Here is a 23,911-nt window from a genome sequence, read left to right as displayed (position 1 = left end):
TTTTTTCTTAACAAAAAGAAGCCTGTCTGGTTCCTGTGCTGGCATGTCTTCTTGAAAATACATTATCATTTACAAAGGAACCACAACTCAGTTACAAGGACAAAATGTTCAAACCATAATTTAGTAATTTGTGTCTTTGATGTAATTGGCACCTCAGACACAAGCATATTGCAAAAATACTTCTTATTGTACATAATATAACCTGTCTCTTCAATGTGTTTATTTCTTTTACAAGTATCATTTTGCTAGGAATGTCTTCCAGTCCATGCTTTCTCAGACCTAAACAATGGTTTTTCCCCCCACAGTGACTTCATGTGGGTCATTCTGATACTAACTTATCAGTCAAAAAGACAATGAGAGTAAAATGATTAATACTTAAAACTGACACTCTACTCCAGATGTTTTATTGTTTAAAAAAGATAGATAATCCCTTTATTACCCATTCCCCAGTTCTGTATAATCGACACGGTTATATAATTATACTTTACCTTGTATCTAAACCTATGCAGACTGCCCCCTTATTTCAGTTCTTTTGACAGACTTGCACTCTAGCCAATCAGTGCTGACCCATAAAGTGAATACAATGTTATCTATATGGCACAAATTAACTAGCACTATCTAGCTGTCAAAATGAATGGAGATAAGAGGCGGCCTTCAAGGGCTTAGAAATTAACATATGAGTCTACCTAGGTTTAGCTTTCAACAAAGAATACCAAGAGAACAAAGCAAATTTGATGATAAAAAGTACAGGCATACCTCGTTTAATTGCGATTTGCTTTATTGTGCTTCGCAGTTATTGCTCTTTTTACAAATTAAAGGTTTCAGGCAATCCTTTGTCAAGCAAGTCTATCTGTGACATTTTTCCAACATATATACACAAACACACATGAATACACACCTATATATAAGCACCACCAGCAAAGAGATTATGAGGCCCATTTATCAAGCTCCGTATGGTGCTTGAAGGGCCGTGTTTCTGGCAAGTCTTCAGACTCGCCTGAAACACCAGTTATGAAGCAGCGGTCTAAAGACCGCTGCTCCATAACCCCGCCTGCTCTGATGAGGCGGACAGGAATCGCCGCAATTCAACCCGATCGAATACGATCGGGTTGATTGACACCTCCCTGCTGGCAGCCCATTGGCCGCGAGTCAGCAGGGGGCGGCGTTGCACCAGCAGCTGGTGCAATGCTGAATACGGAGAACGTATTGCTCTCCGCATTCAGCGAGGTCTTGCGGACCTGATCCGCACTGTCGGATCAGGTCCGCAAGACTTTTCATAAAAAGGCCTCTATGACTTACTGAAGGCTCAGATAAAGGTTAGCATTTTCTTAGCAATAAAGTATAATGCAAATAAAGTAATGTACATTGTTTTTTTAGACATGATGCTGTTGCACAGTATAGTGTAAATATAACTTTTATATGCACTGGGAAACAAAAAACTTAGTGTGACTCACTTTATTACTATATTCTCTTTATTGTGATGGTCTAGCCATCTACGCCTGTAAATTGGAAAGTTGTTTAAAATGACATGCCCTATCTGAATCATGAAAGTTTAATTTTCACTAAACGATCCCTTTAATAATAAAGATCTTTTTTCGTTCTTACTCCATGAAGACCCTACCTAGACATGAAGTAATGCCACCAGAAACAGGGTGTTGTATATAAAGGAGAGTAGTATTACAGCCTTCTGGAACATTTCTAACTACCAGGCTGTGGAGCTGGAACACAAAACTTTTATGACTCTTTTTTTTTTAATCTCTGTCTCTGACCCGGACTCCTTCAAAAAAGTTCAATATCTACCAATAATGTAATCTTACTAATAGAGCACCCCAAGACATTTCACCACAGCCAGGCTACTTTTTAAAATCGATATACTTTATTTAAAGGATCATCAAAATCAAGCACATTCATTATTCAGATAGAGCATGCAATTTTAAACAACTTTCCATTTACTTCTATCATGAAGTTTGCTTTGTTCTTTTTTATCCTTTGTTGAAGAGTAAACCTATGTAGGCTGATAGGAGCTTAGGAATGGGCCCGTGTCTTTAGCAGTCTATGGCAGTAGTACTTACAACTATGTATACATTTCTATAAACACTGCTGCCAGATGGCTAAAGACACCTGCACGCTCCGAAGCACATGAAGGATTACAAAGGATATTAACCCTTTAAGTGCTAAGCACTTTTCCACCTGGGTGCTAAGGTTTTTTTTTTTATTAATTTTTTTTAACTTTTTTTTCCCTTTTTTCAGATCCCCAAGACTTACACTGTTGGAAAGGTTAGGTGATTACCTTTCCAACAGTGGGTCTTGGGGGTCTGTAGTTGCTTAGATGCCTGAGATACAGGCTTCTAAGCAGCATGCCCCCTGCTCCTATACTTAACATTATGAATGTTAAATAAAGTTGCGCGGTGACGTCACCTCGCATAACGTGAAGCCCCAGCGATGCCTGTCACTATGCAGGCCCGATCGCCGGGGTAAGAGCAGGTGGGAGCCCCCAGATCTCCCTTAAGGTGGGAAAGTGCTAGTGACGGCTCTGAGCCGTCGTTAGCACCAAAGTGGGAAACTCTGCGACAGCTCAGAGCCGTCGTTAGCACTCAAGGGGTTAAGAGAACTATGCACAATTGATAAAAGCAGTAAATTGTAACGTTGTTTAAAATGTCATGCTCTATCCATCCTATTTAAAGGGACAGTCTACTCCAGAAATGTTATTCTTTAAAAAGATAGCTAATACCTTTATCACCCATTCCCTAGTTTTGCATAACCAACCCTGTTATATTAAAGTGATTGTCATTGTTTTATCTTTAATTTACCATGTATGACATAATTTAAAAACAGGGGCACTTTAAGTCATCACATTTTTTATTTTTTTTATTTAATAATTTTTTATTGAAGTTGTGCAAAAAACAAAAAAATACAACATATATGAATCACCATAAAACAGAAATGACATAAATTTCAGTATAACAATAGCCATTGACACTAGTGAAATCTACACACTGGAATGCCGTAGGTAGGCGTCTGGAACCTCAATTTTATATAATTTTCTTCACTAGTTACCTTAATTAACACAGAAGGTAACTTTTGTACTTAACTAAGCTCACATGTTCTAGAGGAGGAAAATTAGCATTTGGGGAGGTCCCTTTTGGACCTAGTTATTTAATAGAAATTTAGCAACTGATATAAATGAAGTTAACAATGAGTGTTGAAAATATATAGTACAATAATATATAGTAGCGGAAAACCTTATAATATGAAAAATGACAAGTTAAAATAGTATGCCATTTAGTGTGATAATGATATGTTTTAATCCTATATTACCAGTTAATGACTATCTGTTTAGAAAGAGGAACTTGCTGTATAAAGTTGAGTGCACTAATACAAGTGTGGGATATCTAAATTTTTGCTCCATAAAGAATAATTCAAAAGTTGTCTACCTTCTAATATATAATGTCTAAGTCTGAGGGTTATCCGGTATAAGAAATGTAGAGATGGGAGTCTGAGTGAACAATTGTCAAACTTAACTTATAGAGGCTACTAGTATAGATCACCTTATCTGCACAGAGTACTTACTAAAAACAAGATGACAGACTATACACATTTTAATGGGAATTATCTGATTATGTGAAGTTATGTTAATAATGATACTCTTACAGTGCAAGGGTTACAATCTCCTTCAATATATATATATCTATATGTATCTTACTACATCTCCAAATACAGCATTAATAGTAATCTCCACGTTTTGGTCTGAGTTAATGACTTTCTATTCTAGTTTATACAATAATAACATACTAACTCCTATCAAATAACTTTTAAAACTTAGTCTATAAACATAGAGAAAAACAAATATAGCAAAGAAACAGGGCCGGTCTGAGCTGCCTCATCTCGGTAATGGAAAATGCAGAGCCTGCTGCTCCCCACCGGAACACAAAAAGTTCACTACGTGAGGGGATTAAGAAAAAGCTGGACCCCACTACATATTTCAGGGAGCGTCCGTATTCATCCTATGCCGTGTCTAAGAAGTGCCATGCTTACAGATCCTGACAACAAAACGTCAATGGTATTTGTGCTGACCCTCTGAATCAAGTGTATTGAGACGAGTACAGCACAGTTCAATAGCGGATGTAATCGTAGTAAAACCACCTGATCCTTTAGTGGGAGTGTGATCGCTAATGAGAATGATTCCCCACCGCGGAAGCCGGCTGCTCCCCCCCGCTGGAGTGGGTAACAGTCATTCATGTCTTCCTCTAGAAAGGATCAGGATGGGATATTTGCTGGAGCGCTAACCTTTGCAAGGATTGAGGAGACTCTTTGTAGCAGCTCTTGTCAGGTCTCCTATGGTATCCGTCCCACATTTTGTCGTGTGCAGAGATAGGGTTATCAGTATAGTTGGGTATTATGTAGGTATCCCTCTTCCCACTGTCTGATACCTTTCTCGTAGGAGATGTACCTGGACAAGGCGCCACAAACTGCAGTGATGGCAAAGACTCTGTTTCTGGGTTAATATATATAATGTCTGCTTCCTCCGTCTCTGAGCTGCTCGCCTTAGCTATAAGATCAGCAATGCAACTGTCCAGTTTATGGTCAAGCTGTATCAGTGTTAGTAATAGCGCTTGGTGTTCCTCCATATTAGGTGTAAAATAAGGTTTGCTGAAGATAGTCTGAACTGTATTACTCGATATACGGGGGGTGTTGAAGCCTCGTCTTTAGGCCGCCACCTAATAGTTCAATGGTCCAGATCTGGTCCCATCGGTCATATAATCTGCAAGATTGGTATCATTAGATTCAGCACTGCTCAAACTATTCAATGCTATGTTGTATTTCAGCTGATGTTGCAGATATATCTCAGTAATCGGCGGATTAGGGAGATCTCGTTAGGAGCTCTAGATTTTGCAGCCTATCATGGTCGCCGCCTGGACACGCCTCCGTCATTACATTTTTTAAGGAAGCTTCCTTTGGAAAATATTTACCATTTAGAGATGATAAACATTGTGCTATTCCTCTGCCAGCATATAATACTTTATTTAGCTAAGCAATGACAAATTTGGCTTCTTCCAATCGTTGTGTGCTCCACTTGGCGTCCAGCTCGGATGCTTTAAAGCTGCTGCTCCAAAATCTTCATATACGGTGTATTAAAGATAACTTCACAATCATTTTAATACACTTTTTACCTCTGTGATTACCTTGTATCTAAGCCTCTGCAGATTGCCCCCTTATCGCAGTGCTTTTGACACAGACTTGCATTTTAGCCAGTCAGTGCTGACTCAAATAACTTCACGGGAGTGAGCACAATGTTATCTATATGACACACGTGAACTAGCACTGTCTAACTGTTAAAAACAGTCAAAATCCACTGAGATCAAAGGCGGTTTCAACAGTTTAGAAATTAGTTTGTGCCTACCTATGTTACCAAGAGAACAAAGCAAATTTGATGATGAAAGTAAATTGGACATTTGTTTAAAATTGAATGTACTATCTGAATCATAAAAGTTTAATTGTGACTAGACAGTCCCGTTAATTTAAATTTTTAATTAACTGTCCCTTTAAGTAGATTTAACGTTAGGGTTCTTTAACTTATACTTTTTAAATAGTGCTCTTTATATATTGATGGAAATGTTTTGAGTTTCAGTACCCATAAAACAGTATTTTCTTAAGATTTTATATTATTTGAGTGCACTTGTTTCTGACAATTTCAAGTGCATAAAACCAACAATACCTGATAATAGGCACACTAGTTTGGACTATAAATTCTAAAAACTGCATGTTTAATTAATTCTCACAAAAGGAAATATCTTAAAGACTATTTTAATGCATTTATCCTGAGGTTTAAAAAAATACCAAGCACCGGTTGCAATGGCAACCAAGAACCTTCCTTACCTCATATTTTTTTAATAAATGCTTTAAAGCTGATGCTCTGCCACTAGTGAGCCTGTCACACAGAGTCACTCTATTACTCAGTCTTTACAAGTGCACTAGAGCAGCTTCCTGTTTCCTCCCTAGGAGCCTCAGAATGTCCCTACAAGGTACATTTTAAGTGTACTATGCAATCAAGGACATCATATAATTGTATATAACATGATGTATATAGCACATGGGTTATTTGATATAGGCACGTCATTTCACCATGAAATCTAAAAGGCACAATTTGCTGGCTCTAAAATTTAAGAGTGGTTCCTAGATTTGAAAGGCTATTAATAAATTACGTCACCTTTCTGCGTTAAATTATTGATTTAACAAATTACTTCAAAGGTCGGATTTTTATTTATTTTTTTAATACAGAAAAAACGTTATTAAACTCAATAAGCTGCAATATGTCAAATATCATTTGTCACAAGCAACCAAATGTCCTGCTGGTGTTTACTGCTCTTTTGCTTCACTACATTTAACTTACATAAAATAATCACAGAGTAATAACTTGCTTTAGGTAATGCTGAATTAATGGTGATACCAGTATATAATGCAGAATTAACAAACTATAGACTCTCACCAGTAACTCTCTCTACTGCCCAGTACTGCCCTGCTGTTTCCAGCACAAATGCTTCAGATCGGTCACATATCAAGAATGTGTTGTGATACATCAGTGGTTGGGTGTCCTCTCTGCAGTTGCCACCCTGGCCATAACGTGCCAGCAGTTCAGTGATAACCAGCACTGCTTCCTGTGCAGAAGGAGCACGCTCTAGAGCCAATCTAGGGGGACACAAGAAAAAGAAAAAAAAAATAGACTAAACAAGTAGTATGGAAAAGGGAGATAAAACAGCAGAATAAGAAAAATATGGAAATGTTTCATATATATATATATATATATATATATATATATAAATAAATATAAACACACACACACACTATATATATATATATATATATATATATAAACACATACACACACTGTATATATATATTTTTCTTTTTCATGTTTTATACCATGTTTTGTCACACCAACAGTTAATTAAACATTTTTATTTTTCATGTTTATTTTGTAGCATGTTTTGCTACACCAACAGCCTGATGCACTGTAATTATTCATTAAACCCCTTATAAACATTTACGCCTAGATTTAGAGTTTGGCATTAGCCATCAAAAGCAGCGTTAAGGGCTAACGCCACTTCCAAAAAACGCTCACTTCCAAGCCACGACTTTTCCATACCGCAGATCCCCTTACGCCAATTGCGTATCCTATCTTTTCAATGGGATCTTCCTAACGCTGGTATTTAGAGTCTTGGCTGAAGTGAGCGGTAGAGCCTCTACCGACAAGACTCCATCCGCAGGAAAAAGTCAGTAGTTAAGAGCTTTCTGGGCTAACCCCGGTTTATAAAGCTCTTAACTACTGTGCTCTAAAGTACACTAACACCCATAAACTACCTATGTACCCCTAAACCGAGGCCCCCCCACATTGCCGCCACTATAATAAAAATGTTTAACCCCTGATCTGCCGACCGCACATCGCCGCCACCTACATTATCCCTATGAACCCCTAATCTGCTGCCCCTAACATCGCCGACACCTACATAATATTTATTAACCCCTAATCTGCCCCCCCAACGTCGCCACTACCTTACCTACACTTATTAACCCTTAATCTGCCGACCGGACCTCGCTGCCACTATAATAAATGTATTAACCCCTAAAGCTAAGTCTAACCCTAACCCTAACACCCCCCTAAATTAAATATAATTTTAATCTAACTAAATAAATTAAATATTATTAACTAAAGTATTCCTATTTCAAACTAAATACTTACCTGTAAAATAAACCCTAATATAGCTACAATATAACAAATAATTACATTGTAGCTATTTTATGATTTATATTTATTTTACAGGCAACTTTGTATTTATTTTAACTAGGTACAATAGTTATTAAATAGGTATTTACTATTTAATAGCTACCTAGTTAAAATAATTACCAAATTACCTGTAAAATAAATCCTAACCTAAGTTACAATTAAACCTAACACTACACTATCAATAAATAAATTAAATAAATTAACTACAAGTACCTACAATTACCTACAATTAAATAAACTAAACTAAATTACAAAAAATACAAAAAGATTACAAGAATTTTAAGCTAATTACACATACTCTAAGCCCCCTAATAAAATAACAAAGCCCCCCAAAATAAAAAAAATTCCCTACCCTAATCTAAATTAAAAAAGTTAACAGCTCTATTACCTTACCAGCCCTTAAAAGGGCTTTTTGCGGGGCATGCCCCAAAGAAATCAGCTCTTTTGCCTGTAAAAAAAACACAATACCACCCCCCAACATTACAACCCACCACCCACATACCCCTACTCTAACCCAAACCCCCCTTAAATAAACCTAACACTACCCCCCTGAAGATCTCCCTACCTTGAGTCGTCTTCACCCAACCGGGCACCGATGGACCAAAAGAGGGCATCCGGAGCGGCAGAAGTCTTCATCCTATCCGGGCAGAAGAGGACATCCGGACCGGCAAACATCTTCATCCAAGCGGCATCTTCTATCTTCATCCATCCGACGAGGAGCGGCTCCATCTTCAAGACCTCCGGCGCGGAACATCCTTCTTGACCGATAACTAGACGACGAATGAAGGTTCCTTTAAGTGACGTCATCCAAGATGGCATCCCTCGAATTCCGATTGGCTGATAGGATTCTATCAGCCAATCGGAATTAAGGTAGGAAAAATCTGATTGGCTGATTGAATCAGATTCAAGTTCAATCGGATTGGCTGATCCAATCAGCCAATCAGATTGAGCTCGCATTCTATTGGCTGTTCCGATCAGCCAATAGAATGCGAGAAACTTACTCGGACTTAACCAAAGTGCGCAACTTCAGAGGAAGTGCCCATGCGGCCACAAAATCTCAAGTATCGGTTCCAGAGAAAGAACATTCTCAACGAAAGTTATATCACCCTTGAGTTTTATCCAAATTAAATCAAATACATCCTATCCGGATCTAAATTAAAATTAAGGCAGCACCCGCCGGTGAACGCCCAGGGGAAAAAAATGGGTACACCCAACCCAGTGACGTGCAGTGACGTCAGAGACTGGTGAGGCAGTGGCTAGGATACGCCTTCATTCTTTAGATATCCTTTGTTGAAGAAATAGCAATGCACATGGGTGAGCCAATCACATGAGGTATCTATGTGCAGCCACCAATCAGCAGCTACTGAGCATATTTAGATATGATTTTCAACAAAGGACATCAAAAGAATGAAGACAATTAGATATTAGATGTAAATGGGAAAGTTATTTAAATTTGCATATGGGTTTCATATGGGTTTCATGTCCCTTTAAATGGTGTCTTGGAAAACTGGTCAACTTACTAAATATCTGATTTTAGTCTAAAGGATTGTAACAGAAACTCTTGCCAGATAACACAATGCTTGCTCTGATTATGAGATCTAGAAATCCATGCCCATTAAAATATGTTTAAAACATACTTTTTACTTTAAAGGGACATGCCACCCACATTTTTTCTTTTATGATTTATAAAGAGAATGCAATTTTAAACATCTTTCTAATTTACTTATATTATCTAATTTGTTGTATTCTCTTGATATTCTATGATGAAAAGCATATCTAGATATGCTCACTAGCTGCTGATTGGTTGCTGCACATAGAAGCCTCATGTGATTGGCTCACCATGTGCATTGCTTTTTCTTCAACTAAGGATATTTAAAAAATGAAGCAAAATAAATAATGGAAGTAAATTGTAATGCTGTTTAAATTTCTATTCTCTATCTGAATCATGAAAGAAAGATTTTGGGTTTAGTGGCCCTTTAATGCTGTAAATTATGCTTATAGATTCTTTCATTACATAAGGGATGAGAGAGTCAGAGGGGGAGGAAGAGAGACAGAGAAAGAAAGAGACCATGGGGAGAAAAAAACATAAGGAGAGAGATGGATAGATAGAGAGAGAGACACACACACACACACACAAGGGGGTTGGGGGAGAGGGACCACTGCATTTTAAAGTAATAAAACAGCAGAGCTACAGAGAGTTCAGAAAGTAAGACTATACATTAGTACAGAGGCAAGCTGCTAAGTTAGTGGGTGTAAAGTTTGAGTAAACAAAATACAGAAACGACCCTGCTGTAAAAGAGTAAAAAAAACACTAAACCACATTCATTAAATTATCATTTTCACTAACAGAATCCCTTTTTAGTAAAATCTTACTTCAATAAGATGTGGCTAAAACAGTGTTCTCTGTGCCTCTCTCTTCCTGCTCTGTAAGGATTCAGGAAGTGACAGTGGCACATTCCACTGCACTTAGAGGGGAAGAACAGAACTCTCTTCTTCACTTTAGCAAAGCTAGCAGGTTCACAGGACAGCAACAAAATATATGAAAGTTGTTTTTTTTTCCGTTTTTTGTTTTGTTTTATATGATTTAACATCCAGCCCCAACCCTATGTTCCACTTACTAATGCCTCTCGCTGGATTGGTTCAGCCCAAATAGGACTGCCTCAAATAAGCAGTTAATGGGACATGCAATGATCTTAACCACTTGCATCCAGTAGGTGGCGCAGAATGTTGTGTAATGGTGGGCAGACCTGCTTGTGCCTCTTCATTGCACAACATATAGCTGTGAGAGAAAAAAATGCTGGGGAAAAAAAATACAATTTTTTTTTTAAAGCCAATAAAAAAAAATATATTTTTGCCCATATGAGAGGTGAAGCACTGCCTCACCTGCCTCTAGTGACTGCACATCACTGACCCAACCGGACCAGCCGATAAGAAGGCCCCCTTCACCCAAGCTCAGAACTGGAACAGATACATAAAATAAAGAAAAAAACGGAGACGACAAGGAGATTAGCTTCATCCCCAACCGCCTATCCAGGTTGCCATCCGGCATCTAAAGCCTCGAATCCCTCGGCCCACTAGAACTGGGATCCTCTAGCAACGCCAAAACATAGTAGGACACGAAGACGTGCCAACCTATAGCGGAAGGTAAAATTATCCCTTGCCGGATCGACAAACGACTCCGGCCCCAAGGTTGGGGCCCCTGAAGCCTCAGAGGCCCCCGCTTCCCCAGGAGGCCGAACTGAATTGGGCAATTCCCCGCCCAGCGGGTCCTGGTTGACAGAAGACGGACAGTATCTTAAAAAGATTTCACTTGGGAGATACAAATGCACCAAGGCCGCAGATATGGCCATGCGGAACCGTGCTGTAACCTCTGGAGGAAACAGACCACCTTCCGGAGAAGGAGTAAAGACCAAAGGGACACCTGCTTGCTTGGCAAAGGGAGTTTCTGGGACACGCACCTCACAGGACCTAGCATCCTCGGGGTGGATGGCTCAACACACTCTGAGGACCCTGAATCGAGAGTAGAGAGAGTACTCTGGAATGGCAATCGGAAAACATAACTGATGGGCATGGATAACCCAGGCCATTTTATATTCATCACACATGACAAATGGTAACAGACACCTTCTTTACACCCCCAATGGCTGGGGCACTCACCACCTCCTGTGAACCAGACAACCCACGAGCAGACTCTCTATGTCGCCACATGGTCAGCATACGAAAGTGAAAAAAACAACGTAACCGCACCAGGTCACGAGGTGCACAGTGCAAGTCATAAAATAGCGCGCAAGTCCAAAGATCGTGCCAAATGACGATAGGGGCGTTAATGTTCCAAAAAGCCATGAGCCTAAAGTATTACTACACATCAGCAGATAGAACCACATAACAAACATGATTAAAGTACGTCTGGGGTTTTGCTGTTTCTCTCGTTCAGAGAAGGATTGCCTGGTATTTCGGGGCTGGACTGTACTGTGAAGTCAGGATCAGACTGATATGCTTCAGGAAAGTTTTTCTCTGTGAAAGGCACATGTTGAGAAAAAGAGGCTGCTTCTTGGGTGGTAACTAGCCATAGAACAAGCTATTATGCTATTGTTCGTTTCCAGGTTGAGCGCTTCTCTCTTTTTATTTATGCAAATTATGACATTTTGGGAAGTCTCCCTAAGTGTGATGCGGGAATCCAGACGTGGACCCGTTGCTCAGTGTGCCTAGAGGGATATGGCTGCACCTCACTGACGAGGCCCACAATAGGCCGAAACATACATCTGGGGTTTTGCTGTTTCTCTCGTTCAGAGAAGGATTGCCGGGTATTTCGGGGCTGGACTGTACTGTGAAGTCAGGATCAGACTGATATGCTTCAGGAAAGTTTTTCTCTGTGAAAGGCACATGTTGAGCAAAAAGAGGCTGCTTCTTGGGTGGTAACTAGCCATAGAACAAGCTATTATGCTATTGTTCGTTTCCAGGTTGAGCGCTTCTCTCTTTTTATTTATGCAAATTATGACATTTTGGGAAGTCTCCCTAAGTGTGATGCGGGAATCCAGACGTGGACCCGTTGCTCAGTGTGCCTAGAGGGATATGGCTGCACCTCACTGACGAGGCCCACAATAGGCCGAAACGTACGTCTGGGGTTTTGCTGTTTCTCTCGTTCAGAGAAGGATTGCCTGGTATTTCGGGGCTGGACTGTACTGTGAAGTCAGGATCAGACTGATATGCTTCAGGAAAGTTTTTCTCTGTGAAAGGCACATGTTGAGCAAAAAGAGGCTGCTTCTTGAGTGGTAACTAGCCATAGAACAAGCTATTATGCTATTGTTCGTTTCCAGGTTGAGCACTTCTCTCTTTTTATTTATGCAAATTATGACATTTTGGGAAGTCTCCCTAAGTGTGATGGGGGAATCCAGACGTGGACCCGTTGCTCAGTGTGCCTAGAGGGATATGGCTGCACCTCACTGACGAGGCCCACAATAGGCCGAAACGTACGTCTGGGGTTTTGCTGTTTCTCTCGTTCAGAGAAGGATTGCCTGGTATTTCGGGGCTGGACTGTACTGTGAAGTCAGGATCAGACTGATATGCTTCAGGAATGTTTTTCTCTGTGAAAGGCACATGTTGAGCAAAAAGAGGCTGCTTCTTGGGTGGTAACTAGCCATAGAACAAGCTATTATGCTATTGTTCGTTTCCAGGTTGAGCGCTTCTCTCTTTTTATTTATGATTAAAGTCCCCCCTGTTCAATAACCCCCCTTAGGGGATATTAACCCATGATTTCTTATTTTAAGATAAAAGAAGTCCCACTGGGACCCAACCTTTATGTTAACATCACATTCACATAATGAAGTAAAATGAAACGATCTTACCGGAATCTATGCCTTGGAACAGGAACACAACCCTTCAAGTGTGACAGATAGCAGCCTCGCTTCTGACATGGACTTGAGTGAACAAAGGCAGGCAGCTAAACTCGTCAACGCTGATTGCCAAGGAGCTGTTAATATGATTCGGGATGGTTTCGCAGAAAACCTCTCCCTGCATCTCCGGACTCTAACTTTCATCCATGCTCTCACTGAGAGGCTGACAGGACTACTTAAAACTCCAGTCCCATTTCGAAGAGTACTACCCTCCATAAGAGACTTAACTTGAACTTCTGACACTTCTCTTTCAACCTCCTGTGACGAAAGGCAAAGAATGACTGGGGGATGAGGGAAGTGGGGGATGTATTTGAAGCTTTTGGCTGGGATGTCTTTGCCTCCTCCTGGTGGCCAGGTTCTGAATTCCCAAAAGTAATGAATGTAGCTGTGGACTCTTCCTGTTTAAGAATAAAAAAAAATATAGATATATATATAAAAAAAATTATATCTATATATATATATATATATACACACACACACATACACATTTACATACACACTTTCTACATATACATAAACACACAAAAATACAGTACTGTCCAACGGTTTTAGGGAGTTATGAAAAAATGCTGTAAGAATGATTTCAAAAATAGAAATGTTAATAATTTTTTTTATGATTTAACAAAATGCGTGAGTGAACGAAATATCAATCTAAATCGAAGCCATATTTGCTGTGACCACCTTTTGCCTTCAAAATGAGTCAATTTAGATTCCCACAGAAACAGGGCTTCCAATTCCCCCTGTATTTGTTTGTTAAATTTTGTCTAGTGTCTCATATTGTACTGTCCTTTTATCTTTGTTACCCATGGACAGCGCTGCGGAATCTGTTTGCGCTTTATAAATTAAAAATAATAATAATAATTCCTCAAGGTACACTTGCACAAAGGTTTTTAAGGAACTCGGCAGGTAGGTTGTTCCAAACATCTTGGAGAACTAATCACAGTTCTTCTGTGGATTTAGGCAGCCTCAGTTGCTTCTGTCTCTATATAATCCCAAACAGACTTAATGATATTGAGATAAGGGCTATATGGGGGCCATGCCATCACTTCCAGGACTCCTTGTTCTTCTTTACGCTGAAGATTATTCTTAATGTTTTTGGCTGTATGTTTGGGGTCGTCATGCTGCAAAATAAATTTGGGGCCAATCAGATGCCTCCCTGATGGTATTGCACGATGGATAAGTATCTGCCTGTACTTCTCAGCACTGAGGAGACCATTAAAGGGATAGTCTAGTCAAAATTAAACTTTCATGATGTAGATAGAGTAAGCAATTTAAAGCAACTTTACTCCTATTATTAATTGTACTCCTATTACTCCTATTATCAATTTTTCTTAGTTTTCTTGCTATCTTTGTTTGAAAAAGCAAGAATATAAGCATAGGAGCCGGAGAAAAAAAGGATGCGTATAATCACAGTATTATAGTAAGAAATGAACCAGAGATAAACACCCAAAGTGGGATCCAATATAGACCTTACATATTGGGAAATAGTTTACTGCAAGAAAAAAGGATATTTCAGGTGCGCTCAGAGTGCTAGGAATGTACTCTGGCTAAAATCTCAGTTCAATCTAATAATGCCAAGCTGATATATGCAATAGGGATAATACACCTAATATGGTATGGTAAATCTGTCTCTTAATGTATTTATTAAAAAAATAGACAAAATCAGATAAACGGATAAACAGCTATTCGTTTAGCATAATCTTTACTAATATTTTATCATAAAATTATTATAAAACAGTCTTTCAAAACAATATACAAATAATGAATCTATACAAATAATAATCTAAAAAACAGAGCACTCTTGTAATCTTGTTCTGTACCCGGGTATTAATTGTTGCACTATATTAATATGATAGGAAAAGATTATTCCATATTATTTATCTGCATTGTATGAATTGCAAAGGATTGCTCTGTGTATACTGTCAATACATTGTGGCAATTACCAGTAAAAGCCTTTTTAAAGAGTTTTTTTATAGACTGTATCTGCTGTCCGGATTTATTTTTGTGTAGCACTTCCTTGAGCATGGATTTTTGTGTTTGCCTAGATCCTGTGAGTACCGTGGATAGCCGTTGAAACTTCCTCGCCACTCAGCGTGACCACTTGGCTTTTGGAGGTGTGTCCAAATACGTCGCTCCTGTGCTTTCAACTACCGGCTGTCTTCTGAGCAGATCTGTAAAAGGTGTGTCCTCCTATTGGTTTCTGCTACACGTTTCGGCTGGGTCTCCAGCCTTTCTCAAGCAGCTCCCTATTGTATATATCAGCTTGGCATTATTAGATTGAACTGAGATTTTAGCACAGAGTACATTCCTAGCACTCTGAGCGCACCTGAAATATCCTTTTTTCTTGCAGTAAGCATAGGAGCCGGTCCATTTTTGGTTCAGCACTTGGGTAGCACTTTCTAATTGGTGTCTAAATGTATCCACCAATCAGCAAGCACTACCCAGAGAACAAAGAAAGCGTGACATTTGCGATCCACTCGTAATACCAGAGCACGCAATTGTGCGCTAATATTTTAAGTGGCCCGCAATGCTAGGAAGCTATGCGCTCAATATAGCGCGCTCCATAGGCTTCAATAAGAACTCGTTCTCATGCCATGAGACACGGCATAAGAACTAGCGCAGTGAAGGGGGTTCTGCTGCAATGGGCAGCAAATGTAAATATATATGTATATGAATATATACATATATATGTATGTGTTAATATGTGCATATGTGTGTATACACATATTAACACAAATATTTATGTATATATTCATATACATATATATTTACAGGGAACACACAGTTCCTATAGACCGCTATGTAAAGGCACTTTTCAGTGCCTTTTTTTTCTAACACCCCACACCCACCACATTTAACCCCAAAAAACTGCTTCATGCAGTTTTTAATTAAAAAAATAAAAGATGCTACTTTTTTTAAATTAACCAGAGGTCTGATCTCTGGTTAATTTTCAGAGCGCTAATTGCTACCAATAACCAGCCACTTGTAATGGCTGGTTATTTATTGTGCGCCTGCAAACAGGCAAATTTACTGTTCCACGTATTCTATAAATGTTCCTTACTGTTCCCATTTCTCTGCCCTTGACGTTTCTTACACAATTGCAAAATGCTAGTAACATTATTTTGGTGGAATCACCTAGAGTGGCTAGATATATATTATACAGATTAAAAGGTACCTAATTTAATTATAGGATGGCTACCTTCATGCAGTAGATTAATGACTGGTGTAAACATCCTGTAGATAAATATTAGGTAGTACTAGAACACCTTCTCACTTGGGGCCCAATGATAAAATCCTTGTAGTAATTCTGATATTTTAAAAAGGATTGATCAAAAAAAAGACTGAAATCAGTGTTTAAGTCTCGCCGAGAGGCATTTTACTATGCATCTCTGTGGGTGGTGATGCTTTTCTGATAATTGCAGAATTTTAAAAGCATCATCACATAGCTCACCAAAGAGGTAATCTATACCCAATATGACAATAGAAGGGCCTTAGATCCAGAAGGGAGATATGTAGTAACTAAGATAATGTTAGGTAATTACCCATTAATCATTGGAGTGTATGGCCCACGCACACATAAAAAGGAATTCTGGAACACTTTTAGAGCTAAGCTATTGCGTTTTGCGGACACGCCATCATCCTTGGTGGAGCCTAGAGGTACAGTAAAATAATTTACCAATGCAAAGAGGGAATTTATAATGCTGACCAAATTTAGGAACTCTCTTGCATTAGCTGATATTTGGCAAGATAGGCACCCAGAGACTAGATACAATACATGCGTCACACTTGCCAAAGATACACTATCACGTATTGATCTATTTTTTGTCTCTACAACTCTGGGGCCTAGTATTGCAGACACTAGCATTTATACAGCCACTATATGGTAATAAAACTGGAAAGTTCCTCGCCAGGCTCACAAAACTGACAGAAAGTTCCAACTAAATTTCTTCAATAAAGCCTAATAATATAACTTATACTAAGAGTACTGAGATCCAAAAAGCATTTTCGAGATTATTACTACATTATATGGGCCAAGTAGTTGATACATCCCAGCAGACTGCCTTTTGGCAAAAAATAGATCTACAAAGACTTTCAGAGGATTAATTACAGATCCTGAATGAACCCATACATCAAAAGGAGGTGGTCAAGGCCATTGGAGAATTTTCATTAGAAAAGACTTCAGGACCAGATGGACTCCCAGGAGATTGTTAAAAAATTCTAAAACTTGAGATAGCAAGCATGCTCACTAATTTGTTTAACAAGATTATGGAAGGTGTGATGGACCGCCTGGTACCCCGAATGATTACCTCCGTCAGAACACTTCTCTTGTCCTGGACATCCCTTGATCCAGAGCAACATCCGTGGATATGAAGTCCACTAGATTCGCTGCCTCTGGAGTAAGTAAAGGACCACTTTCCAGCAGTTCTAGGTAAACCACCTCAAGGTACCATCCCTGATAGATAAGCCTTGTCAGGTCAGGCTCTAAGGCAAGCGCTTCCGATATCTGTAAAAGCTCCTGCCTTTTGCTTTTAATGTCCCAGAATCGATATCCCTTGGGACTGCCAAAGTCATCTTTCTCCTCAAATGCTTCCCATGATAAGCTGGGGCCACCAAATTCATCACCTTCTGGGGAATAGTGCGTTTTTTGCCCTCGACTGCCATCTGTCTGCAAACCAATATAACGCTCTGTACCGATCCTCGAGTTCGACCTCTCTTTGCACCAGACACTTCAGTTCGGCTATCCCCTCACCTGTGGGTTGTCCTCTCAGTAAGAAGCGCCGCAAGTGTACCTGGTCCCCGAAGCGTTGTTCTGGGGAGGGCAGGACTTGCCTCTGCAGCCATACCAATTCTCCAGTGCATCTCCCCACATCTCTAGCCGAATCAAGGCTCTCCATTCCAGGCACATCTCTTCTGGAACTAGCCCTCCTAAAACAGCAAGGGCGACTTTGACTTACCGCTCGAAGTCCCATATTGGAACTTCCCATTTAGAGGTATCTGATCCCAGCATCTCAGCTGTCTGAATATTTTGATACCTGGTGATCTGCTTCACCACCTCTGCGTTCGTTACCCGGACTGCTGCTTCGGATGGGTTAGCTCCGTAGATTGACAACCTTCTTCGCACTCTGCTGTGGAATTTTTCCTCTGCATCATCTATAATCGTCTGGTTGCGATCCTTCACTGGCTGCCATTGGCGCATCTTTGTAGTGCTGCTTAGGTACTGATAGCTAAATGGCACATCCCTCCAACCCAGTTTGTCCTGTGCAGAAACAGGTTCATCAAGGTGGGTCAGCACTTGCTGCATTTGCCATAGGAGCTCTGTTTCCATAGCTGCGGGTGACAGTGCCGCTCCTCCTCTGTCAGCAGGACAAGAAATCAATCCCAGTGCTTGCCATCAGATGTGACGGACAGCCTGGTACCCCGAATGAGTACCACCGTGAGAACAATTCTCTTGTCCTGGACATCCCTTGATCCAGAGCAATAGCTCCTGGTATCTCCCTTTGACCGCAGTCTAAAGTTATGTAGGGGAACAGAACTGAGACAACACTCAGTTTTCTGAACACAAAAATTAACACTTTATTTAAAAGCAGCACACATATTTATACACCCTGGCTGGCTTCAGGTTACAGAGGGCATTGGTTAAACAGTAAAGCAAACATATGAACAATACATCAAACCTCTAACAATTGTCTATTCATAGGTAAAACAGATTAGCATATCAAGTTAATTAATTGGGGAAGAAAGTTTACTCAGACAATCTGATTTTGGGCAGTCTAGTTAACATAACAGGAACACAATCAGTATACCCAGACAGACTCCTGAGACACAATCAGATTTGAAACGTAAATAAAAACATAATTTATGCTTACCTGATAAATTCCTTTCTTCTGTTGTGTGATCAGTCCACGGGTCATCATTACTTCTGGGATATAACTCCTCCCCAACAGGAAATGCAAGAGGATTCACCCAGCAGAGCTGCATATAGCTCCTCCCCTCTACGTCAGTCCCAGTCATTCGACCAAGAATCAACGAGAAAGGAGTAACCAAGGGTGAAGTGGTGACTGGAGTATAATTTAAAAGATATTTACCTGCCTTAAAACAGGGCGGGCCGTGGACTGATCACACAACAGAAGAAAGGAATTTATCAGGTAAGCATAAATTATGTTTTCTTCTGTTATGTGTGATCAGTCCACGGGTCATCATTACTTCTGGGATACCAATACCAAAGCAAAAGTACACGGATGACGGGAGGGATAGGCAGGCTCATTATACAGAAGGAACCACTGCCTGAAGAACCTTTCTCCCAAAAATAGCCTCCGAAGAAGCAAAAGTGTCAAATTTGTAAAATTTGGAAAAAGTATGAAGCGAAGACCAAGTTGCAGCCTTGCAAATCTGTTCAACAGAGGCCTCATTCTTAAAGGCCCAAGTGGAAGCCACAGCTCTAGTGGAGTGAGCTGTAATTCTTTCAGGAGGCTGCTGTCCAGCAGTCTCATAGGCTAAACGTATTATGCTACGAAGCCAAAAAGAGAGAGAGGTAGCAGAAGCTTTTTGACCTCTCCTCTGTCCAGAGTAAACGACAAACAAGGAAGAAGTTTGGCGAAAATCTTTAGTTGCCTGCAAGTAGAACTTGAGGGCACGAACTACATCCAGATTGTGTAAAAGACGTTCCTTCTTTGAAGAAGGATTTGGACACAAGGATGGGACAACAATCTCTTGATTGATGTTCCTGTTAGTGACTACCTTAGGTAAGAACCCAGGTTTAGTACGCAGAACTACCTTGTCTGAGTGAAAAATCAGATAAGGGGAATCACAATGTAAGGCTGATAACTCAGAGACTCTTCGAGCCGAGGAAATAGCCATTAAAAACAGAACTTTCCAAGATAACATTTTTATATCAATGGAATGAAGGGGTTCAAACGGAACACCCTGTAAAACGTTAAGAACTAAGTTTAAACTCCATGGTGGAGCAACAGCTTTAAACACAGGCTTGATCCTAGCTAAAGCCTGACAAAAGGACTGGACGTCTGGATTTTCTGACAGACGTCTGTGTAACAAGATGGACAGAGCTGAAATCTGTCCCTTTAATGAACTAGCTGATAAACCCTTTTCTAAACCTTCTTGTAGAAAAGACAATATCCTAGCGATCCTAACCTTACTCCAGGAGTAACCTTTGGATTCGCACCAGTATAGGTATTTCCGCCATATTTTATGGTAAATCCTTCTGGTAACAGGCTTCCTAGCCTGAATCAAGGTATCAATAACCGACTCAGAAAAACCACGTTTTGATAAAATCAAGCGTTCAATTTCCAAGCAGTCAGCTTCAGAGAAGTTAGATTTTGATGTTTGAATGGACCCTGTATCAGAAGGTCCTGTCTTAGAGGTAGAGACCAAGGCGGACAGGATGACATGTCCACTAGATCTGCATACCTAGTCCTGCGTGGCCAAGCAGGTGCTATTAGAATTACTGATGCTCTCTCCTGTTTGATTTTGGCAATCAATCGAGGAAGCAGCGGGAAGGGTGGAAACACATAAGCCATCCTGAAGTTCCAAGGTGCTGTCAAAGCATCTATCAGAACTGCTCCTGGATCCCTGGATCTGGACCCGTAGCGAGGAAGTTTGGCGTTCTGGCGAGACGCCATGAGATCTATCTCTGGTTTGCCCCAACGTCGAAGTATTTGGGCAAAGACCTCCGGATGAAGTTCCCACTCCCCCGGATGAAAAGTCTGGCGACTCAAGAAATCCGCCTCCCAGTTCTCCACTCCCGGGATGTGGATTGCTGACAGGTGGCAAGAGTGAGACTCTGCCCAGCGAATTATCTTTGATACTTCCATCATTGCTAGGGAGCTTCTTGTCCCTCCCTGATGGTTGATGTAAGCTACAGTCGTGATGTTGTCCGACTGAAACCTGATGAACCCCCGAGTTGTTAACTGGGGCCAAGCCAGAAGGGCATTGAGAACTGCTCTCAATTCCAGAATGTTTATTGGTAGGAGACTCTCCTCCTGATTCCATAGTCCCTGAGCCTTCAGAGAATTCCAGACAGCGCCCCAACCTAGTAGGCTGGCGTCTGTTGTTACAATTGTCCAGTCTGGCCTGCTGAATGGCATCCCCCTGGACAGGTGTGGCCGATAAAGCCACCATAGAAGAGAATTTCTGGTCTCTTGATTCAGATTCAAAGTAGGGGACAAATCTGAGTAATCCCCATTCCACTGACTTAGCATGCATAATTGCAGCGGTCTGAGGTGTAGGCGTGCAAAAGGTACTATGTCCATTGCCGCTACCATTAAGCCGATCACCTCCATGCATTGAGCTACTGACGGGTGTTGAATGGAATGAAGGACGCGGCATGCATTTTGAAGTTTTGTTAACCTGTCTTCTGTCAGGTAAATCTTCATTTCTACAGAATCTATAAGAGTCCCCAAGAATGGAACTCTTGTGAGAGGAAAGAGAGAACTCTTCTTTTCGTTCACTTTCCATCCATGCGACCTTAGAAATGCCAGAACTAACTCTGTATGAGACTTGGCAGTTTGAAAGCTTGAAGCTTGTATTAGAATGTCGTCTAGGTACGGAGCTACCGAAATCCCTCGCGGTCTTAGTACCGCTAGAAGGGCACCCAGAACCCTTGTGAAGATTCTTGGAGCCGTAGCCAATCCGAATGGAAGAGCTACAAACTGGTAGTGCCTGTCTAAGAAGGCAAACCTTAGATACCGGTGATGATCTTTGTGGATCGGTATGTGAAGGTAAGCATCCTTTAAATCCACTGTGGTCATGTACTGACCCTCTTGGATCATGGGTAAGATTGTCCGAATAGTTTCCATTTTGAACGATGGAACTCTTAGGAATTTGTTTAGAGTCTTTAAATCTAAGATTGGCCTGAAAGTTCCCTCTTTTTTGGGAACCACAAACAGGTTTGAGTAGAACCCTTGTCCTTGTTCCGACCACGGAACCGGATGGATCACTCCCATTGTTAACAGATCTTGTACGCAGCGTAGAAACGCTTCTTTCTTTATCTGGTTTGTTGACAACCTTGACAGATGAAATCTCCCTCTTGGGGGAGATAATTTGAAGTCTAGAAGGTATCCCTGAGATATGATCTCTAGTGCCCAGGGATCCTGAACATCTCTTGCCCAGGCCTGGGCGAAGAGAGAGAGTCTGCCCCCTACTAGATCCGGTCCCGGATCGGGGGCTCTCGGTTCATGCTGTCTTTGGGGCAGCAGCAGGTTTCCTGGCCTGCTTGCTTTTGTTCCAGGACTGGTTAGGCTTCCAGCCTTGCCTGTAACGAGCAACAGCTCCTTCCTGTTTTGGTGCAGTGGAGGTTGATGCTGCTCCTGTCTTGAAATTCCGAAAGGGACGAAAATTAGACTGTCTAGCCTTAGCTTTGGCCTTGTCTTGAGGTAGGGCGTGGCCCTTACCTCCCGTAATGTCAGCGATAATTTCTTTCAAACCGGGCCCGAATAAGGACTGCCCCTTGAAAGGTATATTAAGTAATTTGGACTTAGAAGTAACATCAGCTGACCAGGATTTTAGCCACAGTGCCCTGCGTGCCTGTATGGCGAATCCTGAGTTCTTAGCCGTAAGTTTGGTTAAATGTACTACGGCCTCCGAAATGAAAGAATTAGCTAGTTTAAGGACTCTAAGCCTGTCCGTAATGTCGTCTAGCGTAGAGGAACTAAGGTTCTCTTCAAGCGACTCAATCCAAAATGCTGCCGCAGCCGTAATCGGCGCGATACATGCAAGGGGTTGTAATATAAAACCTTGTTGAACAAACATTTTCTTAAGGTAACCCTCTAATTTTTTATCCATTGGATCTGAGAAAGCACAGCTATCCTCCACCGGGATAGTGGTACGCTTAGCTAAAGTAGAAACTGCTCCCTCCACCTTGGGGACCGTTTGCCATAAGTCCCGAGTGGTGGCGTCTATTGGAAACATCTTTCTAAATATTGGAGGGGGTGAGAACGGCACACCGGGTCTATCCCACTCCTTAGTAACAATTTCAGTTAGTCTCTTAGGTATAGGAAAAACGTCAGTACTCGCCGGTACCGCAAAGTATTTATCCAACCTACACAGTTTCTCTGGTATTGCAACGGTGTTACAATCGTTGAGAGCTGCTAAGACCTCCCCTAGTAGTACACGGAGGTTCTCCAATTTAAATTTAAAATTTGAAATATCTGAGTCCAATCTGTTTGGATCAGAACCGTCACCCACAGAATGAAGCTCTCCGTCCTCATGCTCTGCGAGCTGTGACGCAGTATCAGACATGGCCCTAGCATTGTCAGCGCACTCTGTTCTCACCCCAGAGTGATCACGCTTGCCTCTTAGTTCTGGTAATTTAGACAAAACTTCAGTCATAACAGTAGCCATATCTTGTAATGTTATCTGTAATGGCCGCCCAGATGTACTAGGCGCCAAAATATCACGCACCTCCCGGGCGGGAGATGCAGGTACTGTCGCGTGAGGCGAGTTAGTCGGCATAACTCTCCCCTCGCTGTTTGGTGAAATTTGTTCACATTGTACAGATTGACTTTTATTTAAAGTAGCATCAATACAGTTAGTACATAAATTTCTATTGGGCTCCACCTTGGCATTGGAACAAATGACACAGATATCTTCCTCTGAGTCAGACATGTTTAACACACTAGCAAAAAAACTTACAACTTGGTTATAATCTTTTTTAGCAAAAAAACGCACTGTGCCTCAAAGAGGTACTAACGATTAAATGACAGTTGAAATAATGAACTGA

The 23,911-nt window shown here is 40.8% G+C and overlaps 1 protein-coding gene across 3 annotated transcripts in view; it reads right to left on the bottom strand.

Moving 5' to 3' along the window:
• The window catches only part of SCRN2 (secernin 2), an 81,709-nt gene that overhangs the window by 2,025 nt on the left and 55,773 nt on the right, over positions 1–23,911 (bottom strand). For all 3 annotated transcript variants that reach the window (XM_053697601.1, XM_053697610.1, XM_053697618.1), the window contains exon 4: positions 6,488–6,687. In XM_053697601.1, coding sequence (XP_053553576.1) covers positions 6,488–6,687 — 200 coding nt within the window. The remainder of the gene's footprint in view (positions 1–6,487; positions 6,688–23,911) is intronic.

This window comes from Bombina bombina, chromosome 1 (genome assembly GCF_027579735.1).
Source record: "Bombina bombina isolate aBomBom1 chromosome 1, aBomBom1.pri, whole genome shotgun sequence".
Classification (NCBI taxonomy): Eukaryota; Metazoa; Chordata; class Amphibia; order Anura; family Bombinatoridae; genus Bombina; species Bombina bombina.
This window is presented reverse-complemented; position numbering and strand designations above follow the sequence as displayed.